The 25,136-nt window shown below is 41.2% G+C and overlaps 1 protein-coding gene across 5 annotated transcripts in view; it reads right to left on the bottom strand.

The window, feature by feature from the left end:
• Positions 1–756: 756 nt before the first annotated feature.
• LOC105064476 (zinc finger protein 37A) overlaps positions 757–25,136 on the bottom strand; it is a 55,099-nt gene continuing 30,719 nt past the window's right edge. For 3 of the 5 annotated variants that reach the window (XM_010949419.3, XM_010949420.3, XM_045512450.2), the window contains exons 3-5: positions 21,109–21,235; positions 20,736–20,831; positions 6,998–13,242 (exon numbers count right to left, since the gene is read on the bottom strand). In XM_010949419.3, the coding sequence (XP_010947721.1) occupies positions 11,777–13,242; positions 20,736–20,831; positions 21,109–21,235 (1,689 nt within the window). In that variant the 3' untranslated portion in view covers positions 6,998–11,776. Of the gene's footprint in view, positions 969–6,997; positions 13,243–20,735; positions 20,832–21,108; positions 21,236–25,136 lie in introns of those variants that run through there. The other 2 variants (XM_074374440.1, XM_045512451.2) reach the window with 2 other exon arrangements.

The following is a 25,136-nucleotide window of genomic DNA, read 5'->3' as shown; positions in this document are numbered from 1 at the left end:
CAGAGGCCAGGCAGGAGCCTCAGAGCCCTGTCTGGTTCTCCGACCCATATGAAATCTCCAGTCGTGACACACATCCACCACTGTCTGTACAGACATCCTCCAGGGACAAAAAAGCTGACAAAGTGGGAGCCTTGTATTCCCATTGACACAGAGAAGATGCCCCTCAGGAGTCCTCTTTCCCCCTTATCAGCCCTGTCCTTGGGTGCGGCCATGACAGGACCACCAGGTTACCAAGTGTTCAACAAGCCATTCCTGCCCAGAGGGGACACCTCCTCTCAAGTCCACCTTCAGCGACATGGAGATGAGGGAAAGCGGGCCTGCCCAGGGAGGGCCCCCAATGGAGGCCGGTCCCACACTGGCCTTCTCCAGGCCACCCTGCGTTACCTTAGGTGACCTGCGCAAAATAGGCCACAGGCGTCTGGGTGGAGGGTTCCACAGATGCCTACAGCCACCGAAGAACCTCGCAGTCCAGGGTTTCCTGGCGGAGAAGCCCCGGGAGACCGGGAAACAAGAGGAGAACATCCTGTGTCTTCAACTGTCTCCAGCCAAGTGCGCTGGCTCTGGAGCCGTCACTAGAATGTGGGTGCCTGGTAACCAGGTTCCATTTCGGTTGGGGTCTGTGAAGGATGTGATGTCACTTCCTGGGGTCCACTTCCTGGAACCCCCTCCTCAGACAACACCTCCACACACTGCCCTCTGGGCCGCTTGCCTGCTCACGCCCTTCTCCACGTGAACCCGCATCTTGCACAGTTATAGCAGCCCCGCCGTCTCTAGAGCTGCCGGGGAGGGTCTGCATGCAGCTTTGAGGAGACGCCCTGGCTTCCAGACTCCACCCCTCATACTTACCTGTTCTCCATCCTGGGGAAGTCCTGGTGTCTGTCCAGGTCCGTCTGTCTCCCCACCTGCACAGTGGGAATGATTCTAGCAGGTTCTTCTAGGGATGTCCTCAGGCATATGCAGAATAAGACCTGAAAAGTGGAGGAGTGTTGTCATGTGTGGGTGATGTCTCCTACCCCTTTTTCTTTTTCTTTCTTCCTCCTCTGTGTTCCTCTTCTAATCCCACCCCATCATCCTTATTCAATGTCATTGAGCATGGGTCTCTATGTGTCTGTCTTTGTGTGTATGTGTATGTGTGTGTGTAATCCAGCACTCACACTGTGTGACCATCAGAAAACTGCCCCCACACAGGAGTGATGGGCAAGAGCATCCTGAGGTCACAGGGTTTCTAATTTCCAAAGCAAACCCAATGAGTGTGGCTGAAGCCCTGTCTAGGGTGTCACAGTTCACAACTCAAGGCCATGCAGGCAGTAGGGCTTGAACTAGGATCAAAGACAGTGTGTCTCCACTGTCCACACTCAGTACCACAGTGCTGGGGTCAGGGAGACTGTCCACTTCTCTGGTCACACAGTCTGGCAGGCTGAACTTCTCCGGCTGGACATACAGTGACCCAGGGACACCCGGACAGATGGTGGCTGTCATCACCAGACAGACTTGACAATCTCATTTGCTACTTCCTTTATGTTCCTGTCTTTAAGTGCTTCTCCCCACGACTGAGGCTGGCTGTCAGGTTTTATCCAGGCCCAATCCCAGTAGAAACAGAGGTGAGGTCACCAGGAACAAAAGGATTGTTAGTCAGCTGGAGTAACTCAGCTTGCTTGTAACCCCCTGAGAAGCACTTTTTCCCAGTGACTTCATTATAAAGTGGTATCTGTTTTGCAATTTGTTTAGATGCCTTGTATTATTTATATCACATTGTATTTATCCTTGTCTATCTTCCTGACTTCCGTTAGTATGACTGTCTCTAGGTTTCCTAGACATACACCCCAATGTTCACAGCAGCACTATGTACAACAGCCAGGACACAGAAGCAACCTAAATGTCCACTGACAGATGAGTGGATAAGGAAGATGTCGTATATGCACACAATGAAATACTACTCAGCCATAAAAAAGAATGAAGTAATGTCATTTCCAGTAACACGGTTGGACATGGCGTTTATCACACTAAGTGAAATAAGTCAGAGAAAGACAAATATATCACTTGCATGTGGCATCTAAAAAAGTGATACATATGAAAATATTTATAAAACAGAAACAGACTCACAGACATAGAAAACAAACTATGGTTACCAGGATGAAAGTGTTGTTGAGGAGGTTGTTAAAGTAGGAGTGTGGGATTAGCAGGTTCACATGACTATACACAAAATGCATAAACAACAAGGACCACTTTATAGTACAGGAAACTATATCCAGTAACTATTAATAACCTATAATGACAAGAATATGAAGAACAATATATATACATGTATAACTGAATCACTGTGCTATACAGCAGGAACTAACCCAACACTGTAAACCTGATACACTTCAATAAGCCATGGGGATGGAGAGGGCGCAGGGATCCCAGAGGACACACAGCTGCCCAGCCCTGATGGGGGTGGGGGCTGAAGGATGATGATGGGAGACCTCCAGGCAGAAGGTCTCCTGAAGGGAATGAATGGGGAATCCTATGATGGGATTGATGGCTTAGCTCGTCAGGACCACGGTACCAAGTGACACGGAGAATGGACCAGAACAGGTGAGGAGGGAAGCTGGGTGCCTCCCTGGGAGGCTAGCACAGGAACAGACAGGAGAGAGCGAGTGTGAATGAGGCTGGGCCCAGGCTCTGTGTTTGGGGAGATGGGGAAAGAGTCAGAGGGGGCTGATGGAGAAGAGGTGACAGGATCTGGTGATAAGAAGCCCAGGAGCAGAGGGAGAGGATCCCTGGGTTCCTGGCTGAGGAGCCTGGGCGGATGGCGCTGCCGTTCCCCACACACAACACAGAGAGAGAGCAGGTTGAGGGAAGGGTGATGGCTTTCCTTTTGGACATGATGCTAAAAGTGTCTGTAGGCCTCTGACTCTGAGTCCACCTGCCTCGCGTCACTGGGAACTTAGAGAAATGCAATTTTTCAGGCCCTACCCCAGATCTCCTAGATCAGGAACCCTGTGGGTGGGTGGGGCCAGCAATCTGGGTCTTAATAAACCTTCCATCCCTCCCAGGAAAGGTGTGCTGGTCAGTGTTAACAACTCATTCCTGGGGAGGGAGGAGTCCTGGTTTTAGTATCTGCCCATTCAGTGGTGGGAACCATCCCACCACGGCTGAGTTCTAGCCACTCATCTGACTTCACACAGAGTTGAGAAGAGACACAGCAATTGTCACCCTCTGGCAGCATGGTAGCTCCAGGTGGTTGTGATGTGAACCTGGGGCCCCAGAACCACTGCTGGAGGCCAACTGCATGAACTTGTCTACTAGGAAGGCAGATGTGTGGGCGTAAAGCTCGAGAGGGAGGACCTGGGGTGCAGAAAGTGTTTGGGAGACATCAGTGGAGATACGAGCTCTGACCAGGTCAACACAGGGGCACAAACATCAGTAATGAGCCTTGCTTCCTGCCCCGAAGGAGTGTGCTGTCACTTAGAACCAACCACTGCGGAGAGAATGGCAGAGGTGCAGAGGGGGTGAGCCCCTCAACCTGGGAAGTTTCCTGGAGGAGGTGGTAGGACCTGGGTTTTCAAACACAGGAAGGACATTAGGTAGGTAGAGAAGACGGAGGCCAGTGTCCCAGGCAGAAGGGAAGGCAGAGGGGAGAAAAGAACTAACAACATCCAGGGGCTGCATGTGGCGGAGCACGCTGATGGGAGGGGTTAGCAATGTCATGACAGTAGGGGAGGCCAGGGAAATCAGGTTCAGGTGGGAACTGGGCTCAGAGCAAAGGAATTAAACTTTATTTTCAAACCTATGAGGAATTGGTAAAGAATTGAAAGGAGTGGGGGCCTATGATCAAAACTGAAAGGTCATGCTACCTCCTTAATCATCATGCTCTATTTGCTATGAAATTTCTTCTGCTTCTCAAACACATCAAGCTATTTGTCACTTTCAGCCTCTTTGTGTGCACTTCTTTCTGCCTGGGACCCTCACACTTGCTCACCTCTGGGTTGACTTCGACAAGGTACTGCCCAAGTGTCACCGCCTCTGAGGGGCCCTCTGGGGCCATGATGTGAGTTAGAACAGGCCCCCTCAGTTCTCTCCATCACAGGGCCTCCTCCAGTTCCTTGTGAGAGATGGCACAACCACCAACTACAAGGATCTTAGTGGTTTCTGTGGCTGAGTTTAAAATGTGTGCATTTCAACTACAATGTCAAAAGGAAAACTCAACTTGATTTCCCGCAAATGAAAAAAAATTTTTTTAATGTATTTAATGGCATTGAACTTTGCTCTCAAGGCCCTATTCTGATGTTCTCCCAGCTCAGGATACTTGGTCTAATTTAGTAGGCATTTTTCAGAATCATTTAAACATTCTCTGTCCAGTTTAGAGTTTGACTTCAGTTTTAACAAAAACCCTCAGTTACTCAGGGTGTCTTCATATTCCTCTTCCCTTGTCTTCTTTTCCAATGGGCCCCTGGGCAGAGGGAAAGCTCGCACACCACAGCCCTTGGAAGGGGGACTGCAGAGGGGAGAGGCCTGATGCGATGTTTCCGGATGCCAGCCTGTAACCTCTGACAGCCTCAGCTGCAGTGAGGAGGGGCAGGGCTTCCAAAATTAAACACAGAATTACCAATTGATCTAGCAATTCCACTTGTAGAACTAAATTTCCAAAAGAATCGTAACCAGGGTCCATGTTCACAAAAGCATTATTCTCAACAGCCTAACGGGGGCAAACAGCACGTGCCCATCCGCAAATGAATGGGGGAATCAAGTGTGGTGAATTCATAGAGGAATATTATCCCACCTTAGGGTTAGCAGGGGGTAATGTGGGTGTGAAGGTATAACCTGGGTATTTGAAATTTGCTCCTCTTGGGGAGTGACGGAAATGTTAGCTACCTTGATTGTGGTGGTGGTTTCATTGCTTTATACAACTATCAAAATTCATCAAATTATACATCTGAAATAAGTGTCATTTACTGTTCAGGAATCTACCACAATAAAGGTGTTTTAAAAAGATCAATGTAATGACAATGCAAAAAGGAAAAATAGGAATTAAGTTCTGATACCTCCTACAACATGGATGAATCTTGAAGACGTTATGCTAAGCAAAGTATGCCAGACTTTGGAAAGGAAAAATATTGCAAGATTCTGTTGCTGGTGGATGTAACCGGTGTTCTAGGTGCTTGTCCTGTCCCAGAAAGAATTCAGAGACAAGACACAGGGGTTAAAAAAGTCAAGTGAGAATTTATTAAAGAATGGATAGTACACTCCCGGGGGAGAGCGGGCAGCCTCAGGTGAGGGGCTGCCCTGAGTTTCTTCGGCAAGTTGTTTACATAGGGTGTAAAAAATAAATGGGTTGTATATTAGGGAGGGAAGGATCTGGGGTATATTCCCTGATTTTTATCCCAACTCCACCTTCCCAAAGGGATGAGGGATTTTTGTCCTTATTTAGCCTGGGTGGGAAGTGTCATGGTGTTGGCCAGTGGTGAGTTCTTCTAATCTGCAAGTCTAGTTTTATTGAAATGAGGGCATAATGTGCAAAAGGTTACATTTGGACACTGGAAATTCCTGCCTTTCCCCACCTTTCTTTGTTGCTTATCACCCCCAAAGCTGTGACCACTTATCAGCCCAGAGGTTCCTGCTTTTCTTTCTTTGCCCAGGGACCCCTGGTGCTTATATGATGTATGGTTTCCTGCATTTGGCCTGTGGCCCTCCTTTCTGCCCAAATCTGCCATTTGTTCTGTGTCTTTCTCTGCTCTTATCTAGCTATGTGCCTGCTTTAACATCACTGCAGGACTTCTCACCAGCCTGAGCATCAACAGGGAAGGAGCAGGTGGCTAAACCCCCAGGACTCCCAGCCAGGCCTGTGAGCACTATGCTGGAGAGGGTGGCACAGTCCTTGCCCCATGCTCAGGGTGGGGGTTGGGAGGGGCTTCTGGTGCTTTTTACACCCAAGTATTCTCCAGAGCAGTGTTTTTCCCCACAGCCCTGTTCAGGGCATGAGTTTGGGGCCACACACAGGTCGGGATGGGAGGTGAGGGGCTGACAGCTTGGTAGTGGTGCTCAAGAAGGGCTGGTCACCCCACCATCTACATTCCACAGTGGGGCCAGGGCAGGCTCTGGGTGCATCTTAATAAACTGTAACAGGCAGCAGCTCCTAACCTGTGTCCATCGTTGCCCTGACCCACAGGCGAGCCACACCCAGGCAGGCCCTGTGTAGCCGGGACTCCCCCACCCCACTGATATGTGCCTGGTGCCCAGAGCGGGGTTCCTGGATGCGGGCGGGCCTGGGTGAGTTGCCCTTGTCTGGCCAGATGGGGGATCTTGTGCCTGCAGATTTTAGCTGGAAAACCTCAATGAGATGAGCTCCAAGCAGTGGCAGAGAAGAGCCTTGAGCCTCCCTGACCCACCCCCACTTCTGTGGCCTCCTCACCCAGCCTCAAGGCCTCCCCCTCCCCCAGGGATGTCCTCACCAAAAGGAGTTCAGCTCCATCTTTCCTGTTACCTTTTTGTTCCTGGGAACTTTGCCTATTAAGTGTGACTCTCATGGATTTTGCCAATAAAGTAGGCTGTCAGGAACGAAGCTGTTGTCACAGGGCCCAGAATTAGAGAAATGGTTAAACTGCACCAAACCACTTCAAAGAAAGGGGTGGGACTTCCAGAGGACAAGACTGACGGGGAGTGTGAGGGCTGTGGGTCTAGGGATTCAGGTTGGGGGTTGGGGTCTGGGAGAAAACAGCATTTGCTCCCTTCATGTGTCTGTGTCACACTCTGGTAATTCTCACAATATTTCATACTTTTCATTACTGTTTCACTTGTTATAATTTGTGATCAGTGATCCTTGATGTTACCATTACAAAAAGACTGCAAGTTGCTGAAGGCTCATATATGATAGTTAGCATTTTTTAGAAATAGAGTATTTTTTTTTATTAAGGCAAGTACACTTTTGTTTTTCTGATGTAACACTATGGCACACTTTATAGACTATGGTGTAAATATAACTGTTACATGACTGGAAAACCAAAAAACTTGTGACTCATTTTACTGTGGTATTTACTTTATTGCAGTGGTCCAAAACCAAGCCCACAGTGAAGCCCACAGTGACTCTGAGGTGCGCCTGTAACAGTCTTGTTGTTTAGCCCTCTAAGTCCTGTAGACTGACTTTGCCATTTTCAGATTGACGTAGCTGTTGGTGGTCACTGAATCTGCATATACTATTTACATTCAGACTTGCTAATTTCCAACAACAAAACCAGCTGTTGGATGGTGATTAGGGGAGCACTGAATCAACCAATCTGGGAAGAAACCAGACTTCAAAGTCATCAAAAGTCCTTTTTGTCTTTTAACTTCTCAATTTTGTGATGCAGTTTTTAAATTTCTTTCTTTTTCTTTTTTTTTTTTTTAAGTTTTTAGATTTCTGGTACTGTTTTAGGCCTGTTATAAATTTAACAGCAATGTAACACAGTATTTAAAATGCACATATTTGAATTGTACAACGTGATACAATTTAACAGATAGAAATGTGTAACCATCACAATATAGTGAACCTACCCATCACCTCCAAGGATCACTGCCCTTTATTGCCTGACATCCAGTGACTTGAAAATAATTATTTTTGTTTCATTTTACCCAATTTTGTCAGGCAGGAGGGTAAGTCTGGCCCATGTTACCCGATCCAAAAAGGATATACAATTGTCCTGGTATCAATTTTTCTATTTGTTGGTTATACACAAAAATATGATTTTTATATGGTCAGTTTGCTAAATTCACTTATTTCTAATAACTCCATAGATTCTTTTTTTTTTTTTTTTACTTTTTGATGAATACAATGATATCACCGGGAAATGAGTTTTACTTCCACCTTAACAGTTTTTACACCTTTTTTTTTTTTTTTTTAATCTTTTTGGCCTTACTGACCTGACCAAGAGCTTTCAGTCCAATGTTGAATACAAATGGTGGTAACAAGCCTTCTTGTCTCATTATTAGTATCAGGAAGAAACAGTTCAGTATTTATCTGCTTAGTATGGTTTTTATTTGCTAGTTTTGTTTTTAATGAAATTTCCTTTCATTCCTAGTTTAGTTTTTTTTTTTTTTTTTGAATCATGGAGGTATGTAAAGTATTTCTAAATGTTTTCTGTCTATTGAGATTCTAACGTGGCTTCACTTGTCTTTTTCTACTAATGTGTAAGGCTACATCAATTAACTTAAATGTTCACACATTTACTTTGAAATGACTTCAGACTTTAAGTCACAGGCAGTGTACAAAAAACTCTGATTTCCCCAACCGTGCACTGCATTTCCTCCATGTCCCTCACACACTTGCTTGCACTCCTACCTCTACACTCACACACATTCCTCTTTCTCTAAAGTATTTGAAAACAACCTGCAGACATGAGACTCTATTTCCCCTAAATACTGGTGTATTTCCCCCAAACAAAAACACTCACCTACTGAACCAAGTCAGGAAATAGACGCTATCATTCAACCCATACACTCTGAATTATGCCAAATGTTCTATTTTTCCTTTTTGTTTTCTTGTCAAGTATCTTCAGCCTCCTTCAATCTGGACGTCTTTTCCTTTTATGTCCTTGCCACTTTAAACACAGGCTTTCCATTCTGTGAAAGAACCTTTCAAGTGGGTTCATCTAATGTTTCCTCATGAGCACACTCTGGCCACGCGTCCTCAGCAGGAACACAGCACTAGTGACGCTGGGTCTTCTCAGTGCATCTCATCAGGGGGTACCACACACTGACGTGCTCTGCCGCTGGTGAAGTGAACTTTGATCATCTGATAATGCTGGTGTCTGCCAGGTTTATCATAAAATCACAATTTTCACCTTTGTAGTTGTTTAGTATTTTGTGGGGAAATATTTGGAGATTATGCCAACATCCTGTCCATCAAACCTCTACCCACAAACTCTAGCCTGCGTTGTCAACAACGTACTGAATCAACCACCAGTATGACGGTTACACTGTGTTTTTCTATTGCCATTGTTCCTCCTACATTTATTAGCTGGCATTGTATAAAGCTTTCCTTTGTTTATGGATTCAAGTATTTATATCAGTACAAATTAATGGATTCCTATTCTGTCTCTTGCATTATGATGCTGTTCATTTGTTTTGTTCAAATTGTCTCAAACTTGGCCAGTGGAAGCTGTACAAGATGGTTCTTTTGTCCTTTTAACACATCTCCGTAATTCTTTGACATTTTATTTTCTAATAGTTAAGATGATTCAGGATCATCTTGTATTTCTCCCCATCTCTGACTTTCAATAAGCCATCACTTCAGGGACCTGGTCTTTATTGGTGGGAGGATAGTATTTAAAATTAACCACCTGGCACCTGGTGTGCTCAACCCTATGGGGGTGTCACTGTGTTTAGGCCCTCTCAGCACCCAGATCCAAAACACACACCCACAAGCACTACTCAATTTGTGTACTTAAAATATGAATTACATTCCAACACCTTAGGTTGTTTTCTAGCTTTCCCCTTCTGTATTTACAGATGCCGTCTCCAACAGTGAGAAACCTGGCTCTCACCAGCCTCAGTACATTTACTTATCTGCCCAGTGTTACCAGCACCTCAGCCCTGCTGATCATGTCTTCCATCTGCCCTCAGCACTTCTAATGCAAGGGGGCACATCACCTCCACACCTTTCTCATCCCCCATGTCAGGGCTGTTCTGACTACCACTCTAGGACAGGAAAGCAGAAGAGAAATGTACAAATTGCAAGGGAGAAGGTAGAGTCTGAGAGGAAGGGGAATAGAAGGCCAAACCAATTGAATCTTAAATATTAAATCCATCCTTTGATTCCTCTAATTAACATCATTTAGTCAAGACAGGTTATCCATTGATACGTCTGATTTTTTTTAAATTATTTGTAAGATAGTGGAATATAACTTTACTTTCCTGAAATATCTTACAGGCTTTGGTATCAATGTTGTACTAGCCTCATAAAATGAACAGGAAAACCCCCCTCATCCTTTCTCTGGAAGAGCTTATAAAAGCTTGGTATTATTTCTTTAAGTATTTGGAATAACTGGAGTGAAGTCATCTGTTCCTGTGAGTTTTCTTTCTGGGAGATATTTTAAATATGAGTCAGGAATTGTTTGCAGATTTGGTAAAGTACAGTCTACCTCTGCTATGACCCTGCGCTGTCACTGAGAGCATGCTGTGCTCACCAAGGGCCCAGCCTGCTGGCAGTTCCTGAATTCTATTCACTCTTCCCTCAGTAATGGAAGAAAAAATAATTATGTTTTTCAGCTTAGGTTTTCAGATTCCTGCCCTGTGTCAGTCTTCTGAAAATCCTGAGAAACTGGCCGTGTGTTTGAAGTCTCCTATGTTTCAAAAATTTTCACTCCAGCCTTGACTGCCAGAGTTCTGCTGGGCTCTGGTTTCTGGTCTCCCTGCACCCTACATCTCCCCTCCCCTGCCACCAAGTCATAACCCTCTGCCTGAGCCAAGCTGAATATTCAGGCTCCTCCCTGTAGCCAGAACTGGCAAGTGCTCCCAGGTAAAACAGTTACATTTCCCCATTTACTGTCTTTCACACCCCTCCTGGATTTTATGATACCAGCCCTCTTTGCTTTCCAACAACAGGTTGTATTTAAATACACTTTCTGTGAACTGCCTTTCTAGTTGTCCTTAGTGAGAGCACTGGTCTGCTGAAAGCTACTGTAGCCTACTGAGTAGCAGGATCTATTTGTGCTTTTTAAAGCTCCGTACTTGACAATGTGTATGTTTGTATGTGAATTTTTGCTTTTAAAAGATCATTGTATCACATGTGAGAAGTGGTAAGTATGTGGGGAAATAAAGTTGGGTGCAATAAGTCACTCACAGCAGGATGACAGCTGGCCAAACTGGTAAGACACTGGCAGGGCAGACACCACCTACGTTCTAAACTCACCCACTTCCGCTACAGCTAGTAAGTTGCATTCAAGGCAACCTACCTTGCCCCTTCAATCCACCACTTCAGGACAAGCCACTCAAAATTAGTATGCCCCAGAATTATTTTAAAAATCCTGCTGGCAGGCTCCTGTCCTATGTATGTCACCAAGACCAGGATCTCTCTCTCCACCTGGACATCAGAAAGTCTTCTTGTTGGTGGGTCCCCTGCAAAAACCTTTCCTTGTTTTGCATATGCCTGAGCAATAAATCTTTGAATTGTTTACAACCGCTGGCTCCAGGTCTCATCTAAAACCTTAAATTGAAAGGAACAGCACACCGGGCAATGGGCCAGATTGTATTTTAACAAGGCAAAGTACTAAAATCAAAACCACATTGCCTACATTGCTAGACACTGCAATTGAACACCTCTGATGTATGATAAACTTAAGTTTAACTTAAAGCTTCCATTCACTTAAAAGTATTTTTCTAGTAACTACTATCTGATATCCACTGAGATGCAACTTCAAGTATTTCACACAAGCGCAATAAAATACCACCTCATAGTAAATGTTCTGCTATAATTTCCTATAGCTTGTGCATTTCCTCCAGCTTGTGAGTAAAGGCTTCTCTACAAATGCTAATAGAGGTTTCTACCCTATTTGATTTCTCTGATGTTTAGTAAGGTGTGGCTTTGGGCAAAAGGTGCCCTGTATTCATTCAGCAATAGGTTTTTCTCCACTCTGAGCTTTCTCGTATACTGTATGGTTCAAATTCCAGTAGAAAATTTTCCAATGTCCAGAATATCTTCATGTGATTTTCTCCCCTCTAGAAGTTCTCTGCTCTGTATTGTGAGAACTGATTTTAGATCAAAGGTGTTCTCAAAATCATTACATTAATAGATTTTCCTCTCTGCTTTGTGTTCTTTGTTCTATAAACTCTGGACTTCAACAGAGTGATTTCCCTCATTTATTATATTTATACAGTTTCTCCTCAAATGTGTTCTCTGATGTACAGTGAGTTTTGACTTCACATAGAATGATTTTCCACAAACATTACATTCATAGGGTTTCTCCCCTGTGTGTATTCTATGATGTGCAATGAGTTTGGACTTCACACAAAATGATTTTCCACATTCATTACATTCGTAGGGTTTCTGTCTTATGTGAGTTCTCTCATGAACAATTAGGGCTGACTTCTGACGAAAGTTTTTCCCACATTCATTACATCCAAAAGGCTTCTCTCCTGTGTGTCTCCTCTGATGTTCTGTGAAACCTGAGAAGTAGCAGAAAAATTTTCCACATTCAACACATTCATAGGGCTTCTCACCTGTGTGAGTTCTCAAATGTTTAGTGAGAGTTGACTTCTCAGAGAAGGATTTTCCACATGCGTTACATTCATAAGGCTTTTCCCCTGTGTGAGTTCTCTGATGTTTAATGAGGTCTGATTTTCGGAGAAAGGCTTTCCCACATTCACAGCACTCATAGGGCTTCTCCCCTGTGTGTGTTTTCTGATGTACAGTAAGGACTGACTTAAATGAGAAGGATTTCCCACACTCACGGCATTCATATGGTTTCTCTCCTGTGTGTGTCCTGTGATGCTGGGTGAGAGTTGACTTTTCACTGAAGGATTTCCCACATTCCTGACATTCGTAAGGTTTCTCCCCTGTATGAATTCTCTGATGTTTAATGAGGTCTGAATTCTTGTAGAAAGTCTTCCCACATTCTTGACATTCACAGGATTTGTCCCCCGTATGGGTTCTCTGATGTCTTGTGTGGGCTGACTTCTGGTTGAAGGTTTTTCCACATTCATGACATTCATAAGGTTTTTCTCTTGTGTGTATGCTCTGTTGTAAACCAAAGATTAGCTTTTCACTGAAAAAGTTTCCATATTCACTATATTCAATTATATTGTCAATTGAGTGGGTTCTCTGAATTTGAACGAGGTTTGACTTCTGGTTCAAAGGGTGAACACTGTGTTCAAAGAGAATGGATTCCTCAAAGAAATTTTCTCCACATTTATTAAATTCATAGTGATTATCTTCTGGATGTGTTCTTTGATGAGCAATGAGAGATGACATATCACAGAAGTTTTTACCACATTCAGTATATTCACAGGTGTTCTGTCCTGTGTAAGGTTTCTCATGTATAACGAAGAGTGAATTTTCATGGAAAGCTTTCCTACATTCATTGTATTCAAAAGGTTGCTCCAAAACTTGAATTTTCTGATGCTGAACAGAGTCTTCATTAAGAAAGAGGCCATTCCCATTTTTATTACATTCATAAGGTTTCTCTTCAGAATGAGTTCTTTCATGTTTGTCACCATGGAGCCATTTTCTACCTTTGTTAAACTCATCAAACTTGTTTCTTGAATAGTTTTTACTGCTATTAATTAATTCTGAAATATAAAGAGAGTGACATGAATGATTAGCTGACAAGGATATTTAGAGGAAACAGCATTAGATCTGGGGGAGTTCATCAGTTTAGGTCATGATCTCTCATGCCTAGAATATGACAACAGTGTCTACACATCCAGTCACATCTTCTCTCCTAGTCTACCTAGCAGTAATGAATCAATGCTCTAAAAGCTCTAATTCACAAAGGAACAGTACTAAAAACCCAAGCTTTAATTGTTTCTACTTCTGGCTCATGAGGAATAAAAATATGCAAACAAGAGCAAAATCAAAGAGTAGACAAACCATTCTTGCCACAGGATCGGACTGCACAGCTCTACCTCAGTTGTGGTATTTTCCCTTTATTTCATCAGCACTGGTCAGCAGTGAACCTCTCCTGACCATCAAACCCCGTTTCAATGCTTTCTGGCTTTTGCCCAAACAAATCTCACCTGATTTAGTATCAGTATTCAATCCTGCTTTCATATACATGTTTCAACATCTCTATATACCATGAAAACAAAACCTTAAGGGATAAAATTCTAAACCTGGTTCCAGAAATTTCATTTACCTTTAAGATTTTTGGTTATGCAGGACTGTTTTTACTCCTCTGCTATCTACAATACTCTACTTCCTTGAGTTCAATATCCTAAGAACTGATAATATATATTTTTTTAAACATATCACTGAGACAAACATATCATTATATCTGGATTCAGATCAGAATCACACCATCATTTTACAAATCTAGAATAAATATATTTTTTCCAGGTAAGCCCAGCTGTTTGTCCCCCGTAAATTGCTCTTTCTCATCCACTGTCACCCACTCTTAGCTGTTCCTCTGGTCCTGCCTCCTCTATGTGTTCCAGACCAGCCACCTTCAGATGTACAGACATATGGAACTCTCTGGTTCTGGTATGTTGGGCAAACAGGATGTGTTGAGTTACAGTTGTTTTACTGGTTGTAGGTTGAAGGGGAGAGACAAAATGAATATCTCACACTGCTATGATGCTGACATCACTCAAAGGGGTAATTTTTAAGAACAGCTTTGTGTTATTTTGTGGCTACTACATCAGAATATATGGTAAAAATCAATTTGGCATAAGTCCTAGAGATGGTCATCCCAATCAGGGAAAGAAGTGTTTGTGGTGAAACCTTAGTGTCCGTATCCAGACTCTTACACTACTGGAGATAGAACAATCCCCCATGATGGATAATTTTTGCTTATGGGGACTTTAGAAGGCTTAGAAATGATTTTTACACGAGGGAAGGCAGTATACAAAGAAGACAGCATAACCAGGGCAGTCTTGAGATGGAGATACACTTTAGAAGATGCCTTTTGGAAAAGTAATGCTGTTTGCTAATGAGCAAATGAGTTAAAATGAGCTAATGAGTTACAATCTGATGTCTGACCCATCAGAGGCTGATAATGGGTCTCTAGGCTGTTGCACCTTCAGTGTTTCAACTTGGGATCTACAACTGACAACATGAAAAAGACTTTTAAAAAGAAAACCCTGCAAGTAAAGCCTTGCTGGCCAGCAAAATAATCATCTAATGCCTGGAGTCACAGAGGTCTTCCCTAACTGCCTTCTCTGCTCTGGCCTTAAGCTTTGCCAATCTGAAAGCAGGTGTGGTCATCCTGCTCAATGGTAGAACTCTGACAATGTTGAAAAACATCCCTGTGGTGCTATAAGCTAGGGAAATACTATGGATCCTGGAAAAACTGTCTGCATCCCTTGTTACCACGTGAAAGGCTTGTTCTAATGGCCTGTACAACCAAAATTACAGAGGCTGCCTGAACTCTTAGTTTGTGATTCCTGTGGAAGACACAAGGTAGTGGGGAGGGCCACCCATTTCTGGAAGAGTATCCAATCTGGATTTAACCCCTTCTAGAGGATATCTCACCACTATTGACTTTTCAACATTGAGGAAGAATTAGTCTGATTCTATTTTCCTCACTTCTTTCTCGGCACGCATACCTCAGCAAGGCAGTCTTATTAAATACTGCTGTCTTCAGAACTGGATGGTCTCTGGACTACTACCTGGGTATGATGAGGCCAAAAAAGGTGTGTGTTGGGAGGGGGCAGTATATAGACATGTTTTGAAATTTTTGAAAATTCAAGATCTCATCCTGACCCTGATGACATCCTTGGTATAAAGCTGGAAACAATGCTTTTTTTTTCCTCCCTGAAGAAATTTATTTACATACCAAAAGGTTAGAGAGAACTCAGGATCCTCCAAGAGAACAAAGGTTTTTATCTCTCCTTTGAAAAGAGGAGGGGGATGAGCTACCTCTCTCTCTTCTATAGAAACATGGCCAGATTCATTTTGTCAGTGTTCTTCACCTGCAACATTAACTTTGCATGCATGTGTAGGACACTTGGCTTCTGTCTCGTTGCACCAAGAGTAACATATTAAGGTATGTCGGAACCACAGTTATTACTTGGCTTTAAGTAAATAATAATTCATCTGTACTGTTCCAGAAACTACATGTATTGTATTTATGATAATATTAACAAAGATAAATATTAAAAACTTAACAATATGAAACTTTAAATCTCCACAAAGAGGTAAATTCAGACCCAAATGGTTTCATTGGTAAAATCTTCCAAACATTAAAAGAAATACCAGAATCTTACATAAAATCATTGATAGAATCGAAAAATATGAAACAATGCTCAACTCAACTTATAAAAATGAAAATAATACCGTCTTCAACCCCAAACCTGGAAAGATTACAACAAGGAAAATTATAGGATAACATCTCTACGGACACACACAGAACAATCAAAGTCAGTAATCATAAAACCAATACATTATGGGCAAAGATGATGTATTTCAGAAATATCAGATTGGCTTAACATTTGAAAATTAATTAAGACTATTCACCATAATCACAAAATAAATAAGGAAAGCCATATGATTATCTCAATACATGCAAAAAAAGCATTTGGGAAAATTCAATATTCATTCATAATTTAAAAAAAAAAGTCTTAGCAAACAAGGAATGGAAGAAAACTTCCTCAAAAAATAAAGGGCATTTACAGAAATCCTTCAGTTAACATCAAAATTAATGGCAACATACTGAGTGGTTTCTTCCTCAGGTCAGACACAAGACCAAGATGTTCACTCTCACTACTTCTATACAACACTTTCCTGGTGTTCCTAGCCAGTACAGAAGGCAAGGACAAGAAAAATGGTATAAAGATTGGGAAGGAAGAAGTAGACTTGTCTTATTGATAGATGACAAAACTGTTTATGTAGAAAATTTTTAGAAACCTACAAAACAACTACCAGAATAAGTGAATTAGCAAGGTTGCAGGATACAAGGTAAACATGCAAACATCAACTGCTTTTCTATATATTAGCATTAAACAATTAGAGAATAAATAGAGAATATAGTATAAAGTAAAAAAACAGTATAAAATATTTAGGAACATATTTAATGAAAAATTGGCAAGACTGCTAAACTGAAAACCACAGAAACAGGGAGAAATTAAAGACTTAAATAAAGATCCCATGGTCATGGATTGGAAAACAGCATTGTTGAGATGTCATTTCTCCCTAAAATAAGCAATGCGATCTCAAAAACAAAAAGTCCTAACAGGTGTGTGTTTATGTGTATGTGTGTGTGTGTATTTGTGTATGTGGAGACTGATGAGCTGATTCTAAAATTTAATGAAAATGAAAAAGACCTATAGCAGCACAGAACTGTCCAGAATGTCTAGAAACATAGGTATCATTTTAATATATTCTGCAGATTAAAGATATTCCTGGCAACATTCTGTATTCATGCTGTAGAACAGCCAAGCAGTCTTGAAGAAAACAGCAAACCTAGAAGGCTAACACTGCCAGACAGCAAGACTTATTAATAAGTTATAATATTATAATAGTGTAAGTGTAGTATTGTCATAAAGATGGATTGATCAGCCAAGGAACAGAACAGAAAGCCCAGAAACATAATCATACATGTATGATCGCCTGATAAATGAGAAAGATAAAACTGCAATTCAGTGGAAGGATAGTCTTTTTAATATGCTTCTGTTCATCAGAAGATATCATTAAGAAAGTGATGACATAGATTAAAAAAGGTATTTTTCAATACATACTATTGACAAAAGACTCAGAATATATTTTTAAACAACTGTAAATCAATAAGAAAAAGACCAACAATCCAACAATATAATAAAAGTAAATGATCCGAATAATCACTTCACTAAAGGAGATATCCAAAAAGGCAACAAACATATGAAAAGATGTTCAACATCATTAGTCATCAGACCAATGGAAATTAAGACTTCGTGAGGTAACATACCACAATGACCAGAATGGCTAAAATTTAATTAAACTGACAATACCAAGCGCTAACAGGATGTAATGCAACTGGAACTCTCACACGTGGATGGTGGCAGTATAATTTAGTACAAACATTTTGGAAAACTGCTTAAACTAAATATTACTAAAGCTAAATATGTAACTACTCTATATTCAGCAAGTTTATTTCTGGTTATATATCTAACAAAAATGACATCCTCCAAAAGACATACACAAGAATATTTATGGAAGAGGAAATCAAAGTGGCAGCAGAGGAGAATGCTGAGTTCACCTCCCATGAACACATCAAAAATACATCTATATTTGGAGCAATTCTCACTGAAAACAATCTAAAGACCAGCAGAAAGACTCTTATACAACTAAGGCTGTAAGAAAAGACCCACAGGGAGCTGGGAAGGAAGGGAACAGAAGCAATCAGGTTGGGACCTGCACCCCTAGGAGTGACATTACACAGGTTCAACGATCCTCCCCAGGGAGTGGGCAGTTCAAACCACATACTGGGCACCCCCACCCTGGACCCAACACCAGGAAGACAAGGCCCCTTGGCTGCTATGAACATCAGTGGGACTGGAGAGGGCACTGTGAGAAACATGGGACACGGCTCATGAAGAGCATGTCACACATGCTTGCCTGCTCAAAACAGAAGGTGGAGGAGGCAGACGGAGACTGCCAGAACTCTGGCTGGTTTCCCAGGACTGCCCCCCAAGACCACACCAAGTACCCGCTCCTGCCCCTTTTACTCCATGGCACAGCTCCTCACTAGGGCAAAGGCTGCTGCTGAAGAGAGTGCACACATGGGGGACAGAGCTGGACTGGACCTGACACTACACTGAATGGGATAGGGGGCGTTACTGGTGCTGTCAGGGATGGCAGACCAGGAGCGTCCTCGAACACTGACATGTGCCAGGACAACTACAGTGGGCGCACAGTCCAGCCCCTCCTGCTCCTGTACTGCTTCGTTCTGAGGAATGGAACCAGCCCACCCAACCCTCAGGGCTTCTGCGCTAGCACCTTAAGGCTATGGTAACTACAAGTCAAAAACCTACAATGGTTTTTCTTGTAATAAAAAAATCTCCCAGCAAATAAAGGTCCAAGACTGGATGGCTTCACAGGGAAATTCTACCAAACACATAAAGAAGAACTAATATCTATCCTTCTCACACTATTCTGAAAACTGAAGAGAACGGAACACTCCCAGATTCATTCCACAAGGTGGTAAGTACCCTGATACCAAAACCAAACAAAGACACTATGAAAAAAGAAAATTATAGGCCAATACTTCTGATGAATTTAGATGCAAAAATCTTCAACAAAATATTAGCAAACTGAATACAAAAATATACAAAAAGGATCATACACCATGATCAAGTGGGTAAATTTATTTGAGAGATGCAAGGATGGATCATTATCTGCAGATCAATCAATGTGACACACCACATTAACAAATGGAAGGATAAAAATCACATGATCATCTCAGTAGATGCAGATGAGAGCATCTGATCAAATTCAATATTCACTCATGATAGAAACTCTCATTAGAGTGGGTATAGAGGGAGCATATCTCAACATAATAAAGGCCATTTATGACAAACCCACAGCCAACATCATACTCAATGGTGAAAAGCTGAAAGCCTTCCCATTAAATCCAGGAACAAGACAGGGATGCCCACTATTGCCACTTGTTAACATAGTATTGGAAGCCCTAATCACAGCAATCATAGACACACGCACACAGAGTAAGAGGTGTCCAAATTGGAGGGTCAGAGGTATAACTGTTATTGTTTGCAGATAATACTCCTAGATATACATCCAAAGAAAACAAAAGCACTAATTGGAAAAGATACATGCACCCCAATGTTCACAGCAGCATTATTTACAATGGCTAAGGCATGGAAACAACACAAGTGCCCACCAACAAATGACTGGATAAAGAACATTTGGGGTGTGTGTGCGTGTGTGTGACTGCGCGCGCACACGCGTGCACAATGGAATATTACTCAGCCATAAAAAATAATAAATTCTGTCTTTTGTATCAGTGTGGATGGACCTAGAGAATATTATGCTCTAGTGAAGTGAGTCAGAGAAAGACAAATATTACATGATATCAATTATATGTGGAATCTAAAAAATTATACAAATGAATGTATATGCAAAACAGAAACAGACTCACAGATACAGAAAACAAACTTAAGGTAACTAAAGGGGAGACTGAAGCAGAGAAGGACAAATTAGGGCTCTGGTTTAACAAACACAAACTACAATGTATAAAATAGATGAAAAACAAGGATATATTGTATAACACAGGGAATTATAGGCATTATCTTGTAATAACTTTAAATAGAGCACCTGAAACAAATATAATACTTTAAATCAACTATACTTCAAATGAAACAATTTATAACACCCTTTTTCAAATGCTCCAAATTTGAAAATAAATATACTTAAAACAAGTGTGTTTCAAATATGTACCCCAAATGTGTTTCAATAATAAAATGGACAGATAAATTCTGGAATAGTTACAATGGAACACTACACAGCAATACAAAGCAAAAAACTCCAAATATATACAATACACATGTATCTCACAAACATAGTGCTGGTCCAAAGAAGCTAGATACTATATATATATATGTGTGTATCTGTAGTATATATACACATATAGTGTGTATGTATGTACATACACAGTGCAAATACACATACAGTACATACTGTATGATTGCAGTTATCTGAAGTTAAAAACAGGAAACCTTGATCTGTGATAATAGAAGGGAGAAATGTTATTTACTGGTAAGAGGACACCAGGGAGCCTCCTGGGGTGCTAAAAAAATGTTCCATATGTTAATCTTGATAATGGAAATATGGGTCGGTACATATACAAAATTGTATTTACTTGAACACTTAAACCCTGTGTATTTAACTCTATATACACGTTAAAAAAAAAAAAAAAAAGAAGGAAACCATTTGGGTATGAGAGTGACAATAGGAGATACTGGGTGACTCAGCGACTGGATATTTGAGTCATGTCGACAAGCTACTTCCAAAGGTCCAGAGCCACTAAAAAGTGACTCCTAAAGACCATTTCAATGGCTTTAATCTCTGAACTAACCCTTTGTGATCCAATTTCCTCCTAACCTCCATCTGGCTCCTACTCACACTAACTCACCTGGGACACTCTGGCTTGAGGATTCTTCCTCTAATATCCATGGCTCCTCTCCTTGCTCCAGCTTGAGGATCACTTCTGGCTTAGGGATGCAATACCCTGTAAATGAGAAATGTATCATGAGACAAACTGGATGAGTTTTGGGGCCTTTGAAGGAGGAGGACAGTATACCTCAAAGAGTGTACAATTAAAAATTCTCATTTAATCCTGTTATAGGACAGAGGACAACACATTCTTTCTGGTACCCACAAGGGATAAATTGTCCTTTACCTCTGAATCCCCAACCTAAACATTATTATATTCTACAAAACTTCCACAGGTAAATAAAAAAGGACATGTGTACTGGGGGTCTACATGGGAAACAAGTGCTACCTACCCACTGAGAGGAGGTGGCTGTAGGTCTCCAGCATCACGTCCCTGTACAGGGCCCTCTGAGCAGGGTCCAGCTGCTGCCACTCCTCCCAGGTGAAGCCCACAGTCACATCTCTGAATGACAATGATCCCTAGGAAAACATATTTCTACTCAATCTGAAATGGTCTGAATCAGGTGATGTGGGAAAAAGTGTTTAAATACTATTTTTTTTTTTTTTTTTACCATTTTTACTATTGAAAATTGACCAGAAATGTTACAAAGGACCTCTATATAACTTGTTTTGTGTTATACTTTGTGAGTAAAAAAAGAAATCATAGTAGAAATACCACTGGTGAATTAATTTATTACTTAAGGGAAAAATACCTGCATGCCCTCATGTGCCCAGATCTGTCCTAGTTTTTGAGAATTCCAAATTGAATAACATACTCTTCCTGGTCTCAAAGAACTTACTCTTTTAATGAAACATACAAAGACATACCCAACATAGGACTTAAAGGACCCACAGCACAAATCTGTGTAACGCAGACAGAGATCATACAGGGGTTCTGTGCAAGTTCACGTGAAAGTGTTAGCACCTTGGATTTGACTGAGCAGATAAAACTTTCAGTGATTAAATATAAATAGCAGTTTCTTTATAAATATATGGCAAAATATCAATGAAAGTTAAGAAGACCTGAAAAAATGTGGTAAGTCAACAGACTGCACAACAGGACAGGAGAGCAGGTCTGAACCTGTGATAAAATAAAGGCTGCAGAGGCAGGGGGAAGAGATTCTGGGGAGGAAAGAAGCTAATCGATTTGAGTTAAATCCTGTTAGAGATCTCCAAATATTTAATCACTCACCTAAATCCCTAAAATTCTTGAGCAATCATCAGTTTTATTTATATCTATCTATAAATTAAATAAAATACTGCCAATTCACATTTGAAGAGAGCTTAATTCTGTTATTTTTCAGATAAAACTGTAAATAGACCAGCTAATATTTTCTTCCCATGCCCAAAGGGATTGACAACATACGATGTGTGCAGAACCACCTTACACACTCCCTTGGGGCCTTGCCTCCTCCCTTCTCCCACCTCCACTCACCGCAGGTCCCTGCTGTGAACAGCAGGAAGCCAATCGTGCAGTGGGAATATACACCTCTGTCCCAGTTATACAAAGTAATTGTCACTGAAGAAGCAATGATCCCAGAGTAGGGTGGAGTTGGATTGACTAAATTAAGGGGGGCAGCAGTGAAGATGCTACACAGGGAACTTGCTGAGCAAAGGGAGAGAGGAAGAGTTTACTCCCAGAGGGTCTGCGTGATCTGCCCTGGAGGTTCTGGAAACTTTTGTCAAGTCTGGAGAAACAGGAGGAAGAGCGGTGAAAATGAAACAGATACTAGACATACATACAGGACTCCAAATGTCTTCAAAACATGGAAGTGGAAATACTCATTAAAGGTGAGGCAGATGATTCTGGAGTTCAGGAGATAGATCTACTATGAAAATAAGGATGTGGGTGAAAATGGCAATGAGACAGACTGAGGAAAGAGATACCAGCACAGAACGTGAGGGAACACCAATATCTGAGTGGCTGGTAGAAAAAAAAAAAAGAAAAATAGGCTATGAAGGCTGAGAAGAAATTTCCTGAAATGTGAGAACACAACCAGATGCAGAGAATAGTGGAAAATAATGAGCACAATTTCACAAATATCCGACATTTCCAATTAAAGATAATGGACTTAAAACACACATCTGCCTCTGATGCCTCCAATAATAGAAGTGGAAGAAACAGTAAGACAAAAAAGTCTGCAAGTAACAGAATACACTAAAAAAGACAATTTCATGTAACTTCTGGATAATATTAGTAAATAGCATCAGACAAAGGAAACTAGAGGCACCATGCCTACAATTTACAGAAACACAGGTAGGCAGAAGCAGCGGCTTCCCACCACAGCCAGAGACCACCAAGCTCTAAGCCTTCAAACCACGCAGGGGTCAGCACAGGTAGTCGGATGGGTGACTCACTGACAGAATAACCGACTCCCAGGGCACCTTGGCAGCCCCCTACTCTGTGAAGACCCAGCAGTTAGTGAAGACTAAAGCTGATGAGCAGCCATTCTCTAAAGCTGGGACACATTAAAAAAAATTAATAAATCTACATAGTCAGCCCTTCATGTGCCCAGGTTCCACATCCACAGATTCAACCAACTGTGGATTGAAAATATTTGGGGAAAAAACTGCAGAAAGTTCCAAAAGCAAAACTGAATTTGCCACACACCAGCAATTACTTACGTAGAATTTACATTGTATTTACAACTATTTACATAGTATTTACATTGTGTGAGGTATTAGAGTAATCTAGAGACTATATAAAGTATGTGGGAGGGTCTACCATAAAGAAGGCATGAATATACAATGGGGGAAATATAGCTTCTTCAATAAATGGTGCTGGGAGAGCTGCAGAGCCCCATCCAGAAGAGTCAAACTAGACTATTTTCTCACACCACATACAAAAATAAACTCAAAATGGATTAAAGACCTAAATGTAAGACCTGAAACCACAAAATTTCTACAAGAAAACACAGGCAGTACACTCTCTGACATCAGTCTTAGCAATATGTTTTGGATGTGTCTGCTTGGGCAAGGGAAACAAAAGCAAAAATTAACAGCTGGGACTACATCAAACTAAAAAGCTTTTGTACACTGAAGGAAATTATCAACAAAATGAAAAGGCTGCCTACTGAATGGGAGAAGACTTTGCAAAAGATGTATCCAACAAGAGGTTAATATCTAAAATATACAAAGAACTCACACAACTTGACAGTCATAAAAAAAAAACCATTAAAAATGGACAAGTGACTGAACAGACATTGTTCCAAAGACATACAGATGGCCAACAGGCACGTGAAAAGATGCTCTACATCATTAATTATCAGAGAAATGCAAATCAAAACCACGAAATACCACCTCACACAGTCAAATGACTATTATCAAAAGACAACAAATAACAAGTGTTGGCAAGGATGTGGAGAAAACGGAACCTTCATACAGTGTTGGTGGTAATGTAAATTAGCGCAGCCAACATGGAAAACAGTATGAATACTTCTCAAAAAATGAAAAACAGAACTACCGTACAACCCAACAATTCCACTTTTTGCTATTTATCTGAAGAAAATGAAAACATTAATTTGAAAAGGTACTTGTATCCCTGTGTTCACTGCAGCATTACTCACAATAGCCAAGATACGGAAGCAACCTAAGCGTCCATCAACAGATGACTGGATAAAGAAGATATGGTATATATCTATGTATACATATACACAAAGTGGAATATTCCTCAGCCATAAAAAAGAATGAAATTTTGCTATTTATGACAACATGGATGGACCTAAAAAGTATTGTACTAAGAGAAATAAATCAAAGACAAATACTATATGATTGCATTATATGTGGAAACTGAAAAACAAAACAAATGAACAAATATAACCAAACAGAAACATAGTCATAGATACAGAGAACAGGAGGGTGCCAGAGGGGAGGGTGGTGGGGTATGGAGAGAAACAGGTGAGGGATATTAAAGAGGCAAAAACTTGCAGTTTACAAGATAAATGAGTCACAGGTGAAAAAAGAACAGTATAGGGAATACAGTCAATAATTATATAATATCTTTGTAGCAGATGATAACTAGACTTATTATGGTGATTATTTTGAAATGTACATAGAATGACTATGTTGTGTACCAAGAACACAGTTCTACAGGACAATTATACTTCAAAAACAAGCAAACAAACTCATAGAAAAAGAGATCTGATTTGTGGCTACCAGAGGTAGGGTATGGAGGCAGGAGGAGAAGGAATTAGATGAAGGTAAATAAAAGGTACTAACGTTCAGTTATAAGATAAGTACTAGGGATGTAATGTACAACATGACAGATAATTAACATTGCTGTATGTTAATAAATGATCATCATTAAGAGTAGTAAATCCTTAGAGTTCTCAGCACAAAGAAAAAAAAATTTCTATTTCTTTAATGTTGTATCTATATGAGA

Source organism: Camelus bactrianus, chromosome 11, assembly GCF_048773025.1.
Source record: "Camelus bactrianus isolate YW-2024 breed Bactrian camel chromosome 11, ASM4877302v1, whole genome shotgun sequence".
NCBI lineage: Eukaryota > Metazoa > Chordata > Mammalia > Artiodactyla > Camelidae > Camelus > Camelus bactrianus.
This window is presented reverse-complemented; position numbering and strand designations above follow the sequence as displayed.